Source organism: Strongylocentrotus purpuratus, unplaced genomic scaffold (genome assembly GCF_000002235.5).
Source record: "Strongylocentrotus purpuratus isolate Spur 01 unplaced genomic scaffold, Spur_5.0 spur5_scaffold_9, whole genome shotgun sequence".
In the NCBI taxonomy this organism is placed as follows: domain Eukaryota; kingdom Metazoa; phylum Echinodermata; class Echinoidea; order Camarodonta; family Strongylocentrotidae; genus Strongylocentrotus; species Strongylocentrotus purpuratus.
Genome location: NW_022145615.1, coordinates 8,240,926 through 8,253,556, shown reverse-complemented (window position 1 = coordinate 8,253,556; position 12,631 = coordinate 8,240,926). Strand labels below are relative to the sequence as shown.

The window sequence follows — 12,631 nt, the reverse complement described above, 5'->3', positions numbered from 1 at the left end:
CCAACTCTCAAAACACCCATCTATTGGGTAATAATTGCTCAACTATTTCTCCACAATATCCATTTGCCCAACTCTCAAAACACCCATCTATTGGGTAATAATTGCTCAACTATTTCTCCACAATATCCATTTGCCCAACTATCAAAACACCCATCTATTGGGTAATAATTGCTCAACTATTTCTCCACAATATCCATTTGCCCAACTATCAAAACAACCATCTATTGGGTAATAATTGCTCAACTATTTCTCCACAATATCCATTTGCCCAACTTTTTAATTCGTCTGTTGGATAATCATTGCTCAACATTTTTTCCATAACATCTATTTGCTCAACTCTTTTTCTCATCTAAAGGGTAATAATTGCTTAACTGAAACACAAATAACATACACAGTAAACACATGTTGTTGTTTTCATCAGAAACGTAAAAACAAAACTTGTTGACATCAACTACAACATTACAATTTTTGGTGAAAAAAATACAACCTTTTAAAAAAAGTAAATGCAAATATAGCCCCTGTTTGGTGCAGCATGCCAACTTTGATGTACACTGTATGTATCCCATGTACTCTGATTTCATACATGAATATGTGCATCATATATATTTTGTGGGTGTGGCATAGTGTTCATTTATCCTGACACACCAATACTCTGCCTTAGAGTGTTACACATGCACACATTTTTTTGAAGTGAAAAAAAAAGAGGAAATAAATTCAAATCCCTCTAGATTATTTGACATGTGCAGAAGTACCACATGAAAGTTTGGCTATCTGTGATGGTGAACAGGTACTGATCAAATAACAAGGATACACACTGCCTACTATAACTTTTTGATTAGATTAAAGACAACAAAAATCAATTGACCCTACCTGCTATACTCAGTTTGATTGATTTTATTGATATTATCAATAATATCAATACAATTTTGCAAAATGTAGATGAAAATGTTGACTTCTCTACTTCTGCTTTGCGCGATGTAAATTAATGCATGCAGTCCATTCAGCAGAGAGTTCAGCGTAGGGTCAATGGACGATACACATTACATGAAAATTAATGGTATATGTAATTTACAATCATATACCCCACTTGCTGTTTTAAACGCAGAAAATATCATAGCTCATGTTTTATGAAGAAATATATCATTTTGATGTACGAGTTATGAAACAGTACTCTTGGGATTAAGACCAAACACGATAAGCATTTGTATACGCCAGTGCAAAAGATTTATAGCCAATAATATGTTTTGTATTTATACTTGGCATATATTCATTTGTTTTCTTAAACTTTCAAGGTGGGGATGTTAAGCAATGATTGGGATAAAACAATTAGGCCTTTATCATTTTTAAAATGTACACAAAGACTTCTGCTGTGTATAAATTCACTCTTTTTTTTATATTATTCAGCGATCCTCACCCCACCCTCAAATCTTCAGTCTTACACAAACATGTCTAAATTATGTAAAATAATGTGCTGAATCCAACTCATAACAGTTTGTCTTTAAGGTTATTTTGTCCAAAATAATACTTTTTTCCAGTTTTTTTTCTCCCAAAATAAACTGGTTCAAGTAGCCAAAATGTGCTAAACGATGATGTGTCAGTTTCATCTGTAGGAAATATATCACCAGTAATCATCCTTGGCGTGAACACATCATGATGGCTTATGGCATGTTCATGAAGGCTCGGACCTCCCGCAGCTTTGGTGTAAGATGCTCCCCATCGGTAAACTGGAACACCACAATCTGGAGAAATTTCCAAACAGAACAGCTTTGCGGCTGATATTCGATATCCATCACATAAAGTGCCTTAAAGCACAAGTCGACTGCTTTAAGCAGTGTTGCAGCAGGAAGTATCCTCCTCTCTACTACGACGTACGCCTGTATTGGTGTGAGAATGTTCCCACGCACAACAACAAATGGCTGTGACCTGACTGCTTCATCAATGTTATCAACATAAGTCTGGATGTCGAGAACCTCCTGTAGTCCAAAGAGAAATCAAGAAGAAATCATTTGTAATTATATGGATTGATATATATATATTTGATGCTTGTCGAATGCTTCTGCTTATGAATCCACAATCACCTACAGGACACCCAAATTTGTTTATGCATGTTCATCCCTGTCCCATCAAAACATTACTGGGTATTCTTACATATCCCTGCGGCAAAGGTCAACTGTACCCAAACTGGTCACGTTCAGAGCATTACATCAACTAAGCTGGAAGGCATATACAGCCTGTTAATATAAGCATGCATTTTTCACATGTCATTTGCAGGTTAAAGGACTTGCTTGCATTCATGAGTGAAATGCGATGTGATGACAAATCTGAGGCCATTTGTAGTTGTACCACAGATAATGACGAACTGACTTATTAAGATTAAAGCGCCTAGTGTTGCCCCTGCAGGGCCTCCTTGGGGACCAGCGTGCCCATTACTAGGAACTTGAAAATGGTTGCTTTTCAAGTTTTACACAAATAAAATGTTATGGCAATGCCTTATCTGGTAAGAACATAGGTATTGCATTTCAACCTCAATTTCATCAGTTGTCCTAGGTTTGAAACTCTTAACAAATTAACTATTGAATTTGTTTGTAATGAAATATGATTACTATGGCAAGATTTTAAACACAAACCAAAATATATGCCTTACATGTCATTACTTTACCACCTCCCCAGCACATATACTTACTGGTTGAACGTCAATGAAGGACGACAATGTTTCTGCAGTGGTGTACGTTCCTCTCTTGGAATCTTTCCTTCCTCGGAACAAGACTGGGAGCATGCATGTAGAATCCAAGATTGCTCTTTTCCTCTAAAAAGAGGGAAACAATGAAAGAGTTAAGTAATTAAGTCCCAATTACATATGAAGAAAAGGTGCAACAGCAAACAGGTCAATTATGGAACATCTTACAAAATGTACAGTTATATACAGCAAATTAAAAATAACGGTCGAATACAACAATTATTTTCTACAAATATGGGTAAAATCACTCAACGTAAATGTCAGTCAGTAATTTGGAGCTCAGCTTTCTGAGTAAAGAAAATCAAAATTGCACAAACTTCAGCATAGCCTTCCCAATGAGCTTTAAACCACCATCCCCACCCCAAAAAGCAAACAAACAAAACAAGCAAGTAAAAGTATGCTTAACCTTTGTCATGGAATCATGTTTTTATCATATGTTGTACATGTATTATATGTTTCAGAGCACTTTTATTTATTTCAGTTCAATTCCTTACAGGGGGGATATTAGACTCAATGTTTGGTCCTGGCCACAAAAATAAACATCATATAGTGTAATTGAAATAAATTCTTTTGACTTTCTCTCAAGTCATTTTCACTAATACTGTCAAATGTGTGTTCTGACACCACATACCAAGACTGAGTTTCCCAGGGTCATGAATGTTTTCGAATTCGGCTCTTGCACTTCTCCAGTTGCCAGTTTTCTCGGTGAAGTCCACTACTTTGTTACAGAATGTGGGCCACTTCTGGTACAGTGCGTTTGCTTTCTCTGGGAACAATTCTGCAAAATCTCCTTCAATCTGTAATTGTTAGGATAGTTATAGAAGCCAGATTAAAGGTAGGATATCTTTCATTTGCATCTTCTCTTTACCATTTTGCAAGGATTTGAATGGTACACACTAACAATTATCGGTTCAATAGGGATGCACGATTTCTGGAGGACCGTGTATCTCAGATTGTTAAACGATCCCTTTAAGGAGACTGCTAAAGTAAACCTGCCCATGCAACCAAAAAACAAAAAAGTTACTTCTCAAAACATGCGACTCTAGTTTAATTTAATGTCCTTTCTTGTCACATGCAGAAGAAAAATCAAGGTCCACATACCATTCCAGCATCGAGAAGTCTGGGATATGTGGTAAGAATGTTCTTCACACAACAGTCACTTCTCTTGATCCAGTCATGTCTTTTTGTTGCTGTTTGTTTCATGTAGTCCTTCACCATGTCCTCTGGCTCCTTGTTGTTACGCAGCCATTCTTCCATTGTCGTGATGTTATCATCGTTCACAGACTCAAGATCAGTATCTCCTGGATATAATGCAACAGAACAATCAACAATTAGCATGTATCAACAAGTTTTTGATGATTGTATTGGAAGGGGGGTTTTAGTTGACATTGCTCATGCCCCACCAGTTTGTTATGGCACAGCATGACTTCATCAGCCGGATCTGAATAACTCATAACTTTAACTATATGAAAAAGTAGCCAGAATACCTTGCTTTTGAGACTCTGCCTCGTCTTCAGCTACTGGTACCCTCAGGGACTTCTCCTTTTTTCTGACATACCTCAGATGCTCCTCCAGGTAGCCTGTTGCTGGCCGTCCCTTGGCCCCCACGCAGTACCAGGCCTCCTGCTCAAATAAATTAAAATTCCTTCATAATTCAACTTCAAAAACAGTAATGCTCAACAACATTTGTTAAACATTAATAATAATCAAATAAAAGCACAATAAAATTCCAGTGTAAACTGTACATTTACATATTTTGTTACATATGTCAGTGTTTGCAATAACAAGGTTTGTCCTCTTAAGTACCTATTTCTAACTGCACACTGTTATATTCCAGCAATGTCATCAGGTCATTGCAAAAACAAAGTGAATGATGGATAATTCTGTGAATATCCATTACTCAATGGCATGCAGACAAAAGTCTAAATATTAAGAGATGTGTCATTACTGGATAATATAACTTATAAACAAGTGGTAAAAATAAACAAAAATATTGCACGATTTAGTGATTGATGCCATATTAGCTTTTCATTATTTGTAAGCTTTTCAGGCCTGTCTACTGTCAAATTTACTATTGCCAGAGATGCTCTTATAATGCTTGTGATAATGTGATACAACATGCAATTGATTGAGCATCTCCAATATAATAAATACAAGAATAAAAAAATTGAGGAAGCTTCATAGCAAGTTACACAAAATAATATGATCCAGTATTCCAAAAGTTATTGCATAAACACATAATTTATTTGATTTAGACCTTAAAGTAGCTTATTGCTTCTGGCTCAAACAGAAACTTCTCATAAAATTTCACTTTCTTGTAAATGGGGTCTGTGGGGTAGGGACAGATGGAGGTATGGATGGACAACCTAAGAATTAAGGCACCTCCAAGTAATAAATGCCCGCTGTGGTAAGAATCAATCCATAAATCAGTCCAGAAAAAAGTGGTGATCTGAGCCATACCTGAGGTCACATATATTAAGGAAAGCAATTCATGGACAGGACTTACATAGCCAAGTGGAGATTCTGGATCTTTTAAGAAAGGAAAGCTTGTCACAAGGGCATGGGCCATTGATGCCTTCACAAATGAGCTTGGCTTGGTACCATACTCCCGTATCAGGTACTGAGTCAACATATCCACAACAGTATGCCGGTCCCTTTTGCTGCAGAGATTTGTAGCATTGATGTTCCTTAATGCTGCTCTTCCCATGGTGGTCTCTCTCAATATACAAGCAATGTTCTGCAACAGATAAAGGATTTTTTTTTTAAAGATCAGTAAATTCAGAATAAACAAGTGAAATGTGACAGCATGCAGACGGTGGGTATATCTCTGGCTGTCCGACCTCCTACAATAAGCCCATCATAAATCACTCACTGGGCATTCCTTGCAAACTTTGTTCTGATAAAAAATTTCAATGAAACCTTGAAACTGACCTTAGACTAGCTTAAAACCCATAACCCCAACCAAACATTTTCCATAACATTCCTTTATTCATTCATACCAAAATGTACCTACCAAATCATATCACTAGCCATTCTGCAGATGTAGAAATAAAATGGTATTTTTAGTAAAAACTTGAATAACCTTTGAACTGACCTTTCACCTTTGAGCCCTGCTGCTTGTCAGAAATACTGACAGACAGATAACTCCAAGACATAATGCCTCCGGCACCCTTATGTGTGGGAGGCATAAAAACTGATGAATGATGGTGACTCGACATGCCCACTCTTCAATTGTATCAGCCCACTATATACATAAACTTACGAAATGCACTTTCTTGACCCGTTTCAGGGGAGGATGTTGATCAGGACTCTTGGATTCTGGGGAGTCGTAAAGTGGCGTATCCAAACTGGGCTGGGAAGGGCTTTGTCTGGGACTCCACTCACTTCCTGTTACACAAGAGAGATCTGAGCAGTCATCTAAGGAGAACACTGATGGGCTTCTTGTCGACGTTGATGCTTGTTCCATGCTTTGTTGATTTGCAGCATGATACTACAATAAATAAATGAAAAATAATTGAACTTTCAATGTACATGTAAATGACTGATTATTCTTTACATTATTAATGACACAAACAGCCCCAGGTTAGACTTTAGTATCAAGTTTATTCCTTGAAGGGGAAAATCATTCTCACTGTTTCTGTACCCTTGTCCTGTTTAAAGCAAACCCATAATTGAAAAGTGGTCACTCATGAGCCGAAGCTTCTTCAGTACATCTATAATATAATAATATCCAGTTAGGAACTTTCACTTTAGGCAGGAACATGCATTGGTAAAAAATAGCACATTTCCGGGGCCTCAATGAAGTACATATGCTAGAAAAACTTGGCATGAGTCATGGTACATTTAAGAAATTACAACATAATATGAATGAATGCAAATATAACAGACACATTTTCAGATACAGAAACAATGAAGTTAATAACGAGTTAAAAAATTCAAACCAGATATTTACTGTAAAATTTTCATTGGAATAATCAAAATTTGTTAGCAAGTCAGTACAGATCGATCAAGGTTAGCTTCTTAGCTATTTTTTCAATCAAAATATGTAGAATGATACACTAAGAACTGATTCATAGATATAATTGTAATTGGAATAACAGTTTCTTTCTTTTGCTTTGTTTTGGTTCTGTTCTCTAAGACAAAATTTGCAAGTGCACCTGTAATGTCTAGTTGTAAAAATATATCACTTGCTTGCAACGTGTTGCCTACACGTACCTTCTTGTTCCTAGATGAATGAATGGTGCACCACAATATACAAGCAGCGCCCTCTTCCACTATAGGACTGGACAGCATTGACTGGCCTGTGATCAAACAGGTCACACCATTCAACAGCAGCTTGTGCTTCCTCTCTGCCCACCTGTACTGCAAATGCTTCAACATGTCTGTTGAAGTACAAGGTCTGATACAGCCGAAGGTGCAGATACAACTTTTCTTGCACCACTACAATATGCTGAACACGTCCAAACGTGGGTCCATCATCATCAGTCCAATATAGAAGTACATCAACACCTGCCCGGAACTCATATCCATGAATGTCCACTTTCCCAGCAACTGTAACTTCGGTTCCCCTTCCACAGTTAATTTTTTTGCAAAGTGCCTCATCATCAAGTAGATCACCAAGCATTGCTGCAGCTTGCTGTGACACATTGATATCTTGGCTATCCAGTGACTGATTTGATACTGACCTGTAGCACCGTGCCATTTGGTATCTGTTAGCCAATGTTTTGACAATGTTTTGGTAGTTGCAAGATACACTGGCAATCTGCTTGAAAGGTCTGTGCATTGCTTCAAAACGCAATGCTGAATACTGGGTCAGTGGCCCAAGGTGTTTCAGTGCACGTGGGTAATGCACAAGAAAGTGCTGCTTCGGAGTTAGACTAGCTTCAGGGAAGAGCTGCATGAAGAGCCTGTGGTGATCATCAATCATTGCCTTCAGGACATAGATGGCAGACTTACTGATACTGGGACTCATAATGATTTTGAAGATGTCAATGATTGACAGTAAGAGTTCCCACTCATCACACATCTCATCAATCTTGTCTCCTATCATGAGAGGGATGTTGTATGCAAGGCACGTCATCTGTGCTGATGTCTGTCCACTGGCAGAATATGGATTCTTCAGTGATGCCTGCCTGATTGGGCTTGGTCTGTTTTTGCGGTCCACAAAGCCAAAATTGAATGAGGATATTCTACTGTTCACCTCATCCAGTGTTATGAAACCCTTCTGAACAAGTTTACTCAAAACAAGGTGCATTTCCAGGGGCAAGACTCCCTCTGTAAAATCATGCATTACATCTGGACATAAGTTTTGGGTGGAATGGTAGTAAGGCAATTCATTCAAAACTGTTGCATGCTTCAAGCCAGATTCTGACAAGGGCTTTTGAAGATCTGTATCATAGTTTATTTCATCACGGAGATATTGGGCATCCTCTTTTGGCTGTTTCTGAAGCAACGAGCGATGCCCTCTACAGAATCTACAGTAATAGTTGGCACGGAAACAGGTTGTACATCCCAGCATGGCATGAATGCCAAGATTGTCCCCTACAACTTGGAATAAGTAGGGTTTGACCCTACCCTCAAACTCTTTGCACTTGATAGTGAGTCCATCAGTCCACATCTGCTGCAGATCATCCTTGATTACCTTCAAAACTTCTGAGATGCCATATTTACTCAAAAGCGGAGATGTGATCATAGCTGTGAGCATGATATTTTCCAGCCTAGCCTGGTATTTCCTGGGAAGGGATAACACACTTGTATAAAAGGCACTTACCTTGTGTTTGCCGCGTTTTGACCCAAGCGGATTGGCTGTCTCAAACTCATCATTGTACAACAACAGAGGCACTAAGAATTCACAGTCTTGTCTAGCAGTAGCTTCCTGCCTTTTATAATAGTGACCATCTTTGAATGAATACAAAACATCATTATCTTTTGATCCTTTTTGAGACAGTATGGCGTTCATTACTCCTGGTCGCTCTAAGTATTGTTTAATAGTGTCAGCTAGTGGTATATATTGAAAGGTTTCTTTTTGTGTGCTTTGCAGTGGATCACCTGTCTTTTGATCAATTTTTGGTTTTAAGCAAGTTCCCAACAACACCTCACAAGGCTGAATGAAATCACCTTTCTCAGAGAAATATTTTTTCTGTTGAGTATCTGACATGAGCTCTGAAAATGGATTCTTTGAATTCTCGAATACATCTTGTATATCAGATCTCAGCTCACTGTTAGCTGCATATTGTGGCTCACTTAAGATATCCATCACATCCTGTTGCACAGTTTGTAACACAGAAATAACCAAATCTTGTGCGGTTTGAATGACCTTGTTGGTGTGTGAAGCAGGCACATTAGTCCTTGCCCTGAGTTCTGCTACAAACTTTGCTGCAATATCAGGTAGTCTCTCTGTTTGCGTTTCAAAAGAGACATCTTCCTGCTCACTGCTTTCTCCAACAAACAATGCCTTTTCCTGGTGCAGTTGTTCCAAATTCCCTTCAGTGTTGTTATTCTTTCCTACATGTAGAACAGATCCTTCATAACAGGTTTCACTTTGGTGATCTGGAACTGCTTTTGTAGTTGTGCTTGACGTCTTTATCCGTGCAGCGTGCTTTGAAATGAGATGTTTTCTATATCCCGATAATGTACGAAATGTTAGTCTACATGCCCCTTGCATGCATGTTATACTTACATTTTTTCCCCTGGTTGTTGTATGTGTGTATTTTAAATGATGGAATAGGCAAGAAATATCCCCCCTAATTAAATCAAGACACTGAAAGCATCTGTAACTATCCATAGTGAGATATTGTGCCACATCTAGGGCCTACCTCTGCACGCCACCCAGCGAGAAACTTCAATCGAGGTCCAATCTTGGGTATGAAGGATGTGATTATACTTTCACTTAGAAGGGGAAGGGTTTCCACATCAACTTCATTTTCTGGAGAAGAAGAGGGAGAGATTGATAAATAAGGCTTAGTGCAGCATAAACTGATTGTTTTCATATAATACCACAAACACACGTATGGTTGCGCAAATTAAACAAAAGTATATGTTTTAGATAATGATAAGCTGTAAACATTTGCTCATGTTCCAGCTAAAATATCTTCCATTTTGAATAAATCGCATAATCAATGTTTTCTTATTCCACAAGGGTCTATGAAAATCTGAATTTTCAAATGCGATTTTCTCGAAAATTTGGTCTTCGTATAGAAAACTTACTTTTAGATCATACTAGCGAATTGTATCAACTAATTGCTATTTATTTTCAGGTGATGTTACTAACATCCACACAATCAAATTAAGAATGGAAACCTTTTCTAAAGTCATACTAGTAATCACATTAGTTTAGTCAAATTGTGCCTAATTTTTAACAATGTTGGGGCCTATTTAAAGTATAAAGATTAGTTGCATCAGCAATGAATTTGATTTCAAAGAAAGTCATTCAACTTACCAAATGAATCAGAATGATTTGAGAGTTAGCATAGAGGTCAATGTATGCTGATTGGTTAATTAACATTACTAATTCATTGATAATCATATGTGTCTTCTCCATGTGCACTGTCATGCCTATTACTTCAACTTTAAACTGCCATACCGTTAATTGTTTTTTTCAACCTTTTGCGGCTGCCATGATATTGTCTGCATTAGTAGCCATGTTTCTCAGCTTTAGTATGACAAATAACCTAGCTTTATCTGACCAGGGTTTCTCAAAAAGTCTAGCACTCAAGCCTTTCACAGGCCACTTACAGTACCATACAACCATATATAAATTATAGTGTGTTACCTTGAATAGAGGCAACTGACAATTGTTTATCCTAGAAAAGATAATTTGTGGTGTTTAATAATTCTTTTGTACAGCTTATTGTTCAGTGGTGTGAAACATTAAAAAAAATGCATGTGCTGGAACATTTCACTGATATGAAGCAAAATAGGACAGTTAATCCTGTACTAACGAATGTCCTTCCTCCATGTGCACCTCCATCCCAAAATCGAATCAGTTCGTTGGCTTTGCAACTTGCAAGATACATGTACATGTCCCAAGTTTGGATGGTAATCCGTCCATCGGTTCTAATGATTTCATTGAAATCTGGACATGTAGTAAAATAGTGTACAATTTTGTCGGCATAATTTGGTGGCTTAAGCATCTGTAATTTTTCCATATTTAAAAATTATTTTCAGAAAAAGATTTTTTTAAATGAGAAAAAATGTACCCATGTTAAAAATTGTGCCCATTCGTGTACTACAGCGAGGTCACTGCAATTTCGAAAACCACCACAGCCTCTTGGTTTTGAATTAGGCTATTAATATGGGCTAAAATGTGGGTCAACTGCCTTTTAGTTGTGACAAGGAATATCGCAATAGCACATAATTAATAGCCCCATTTAAAACCAAGAGGATGTAGAGTCTATGCTCTGTAAAACAAAGTTAGGCAGATGTTACTGGGCAAATCAAAGTTTGGCGCGTTTTTGTCAAATAATTTCTCCCAACCATTTACTGTATGAAGTTACCTAATAAAAGGTCAGAAATAAGTTGGGTAGGTGTTACTTGGTAAAACTGACGTTGGGCAAATTTTGTCCAACAATTGGGTTATTTTCTACCAACCATGTAGTTACCGATGAAATAATTGGGTAATATTTTTGGGCAAATTAAAGTTGGTCATTTTTGTCCAATAATTGGGTTATTTTCTATCAACCATGTAGTTACTGATGAAATAATTTGCCCAACTAGTGTCGAATATACTACACATTATGGTGAGAATTGGGTGAATTTCCTATTGGGGTAAATTTTGTTGGTTAAAAGTTGAGTATTTTCTTTTCATCCAACACTGGGTAAATCATGCAAAATCTTTAATTTACCCAATAGTTAGTCGGACACATAAGTGCCCTCATGTTGGGTAAAAATTGGGCACTTGCCCAACATTTTTTTAGAGTGTTTGGATTTTAAAGTCCTGTAGAAAATGAAAGGGCAAAATCCTTAACATGGCAATGGGCAAGACAAATTGTCTCACTTTTTGAAATCTAGACTTCTAGATCTACAGGAAAATGAAAGATCATAAGATGATCTTCCACAAAATAATGTTCATAAAATTGTACATTATTTGACAACTTCAATTTTCTGATGAATCATTCAGTTCAGTGTTGATTATTAAATATAAGTAGGCCTAGATCTAGATCTAGACCTAGACTAGATCTAGTATAGTAATACCAATTTCAGATAACAGAGATAATTGTTCAAAATTACACCAGTCCCACGTACTGTAATACTATCTGGGTACACACCTACAAGTATGTGGTCCAATGTATTGGACCCACAGAACTCTTAAATACGTATTTAAGAGTTCTGTGATTGGACCCCATACAACCCATGATCCATAGAAAATGGAGGGTATTGTGTTATGTATGTATTGTAGCAGGAAACAGCACAGAAATCCGGGTTTTGGCCTGGCTTTGGGTTTTGTAAAATCTTGAACAAAATATTTTTAAATATTCATTTGTGATCTAAAATTCATGGAAACAGTACAATTTGAATTTGATATCTATATCAATCAAATATTAGTTTGGATTAGTAACACATGCATTAAAAGAGCAAATTTGAGGCAAAGTTTAATAGACCAATTGAATTGAAGCGTATTCATTAACCATTGCTGAGGCATATAGAACTAGTCTACATGTTGCCCATGTGTTATGGATATGGGAACAAGTCTACAGCAAGTACCTGTTGATCATGTTCTAAACTTCTAATCTCAATAAGATGTGAACGTACCTTCTAGTATCTTTAACACTGACGGACATCCCCACCTTTGAACGATTTTGGTGAGAGGGTCTATGAACCCATCTTCACTTGAACTATCTCCGCAGCAGTTGTCGAGCTCCATTTTTAGACCTTCAGGCTCTAGCATGCAAGACT

At 37.3% G+C, this 12,631-nt stretch overlaps 1 protein-coding gene across 1 annotated transcript; it reads right to left on the bottom strand.

Moving 5' to 3' along the window:
* Positions 1 to 1,658: 1,658 nt before the first annotated feature.
* On the bottom strand, positions 1,659 to 12,631 carry LOC115920681. The gene is made up of 9 exons (XM_030977083.1): positions 12,488 to 12,631; positions 9,553 to 9,662; positions 6,000 to 6,227; positions 5,244 to 5,474; positions 4,225 to 4,360; positions 3,839 to 4,038; positions 3,369 to 3,534; positions 2,730 to 2,806; positions 1,659 to 1,973 (listed from the first exon to the last, which is right to left on the bottom strand). Exons 1-9 carry the CDS (start codon positions 12,621 to 12,623, stop codon positions 1,659 to 1,661), a joined length of 1,599 nt encoding a protein of 532 aa, XP_030832943.1. The 5' UTR covers positions 12,624 to 12,631.

What these genes read in the sequence shown, in the direction of transcription:
- LOC115920681 (XM_030977083.1), bottom strand. Translation starts at nt 12,623, where the DNA reads ATGCTAGAGCCTGAAGGTCTAAAAATGGAGCTCGACAACTGCTGCGGA. An exon ending in CCCTGGGAAACTCAGTCTTG is followed by an intron (nt 2,807 to 3,368) that starts GTATGTGGTGTC and finishes CCCTCTTTTTAG; the next exon opens with AGGAAAAGAGCAATCTTGGA. An exon ending in AAAGATTCCAAGAGAGGAAC is followed by an intron (nt 1,974 to 2,729) that starts GTACACCACTGC and finishes TTTGGACTACAG; the next exon opens with GAGGTTCTCGACATCCAGAC.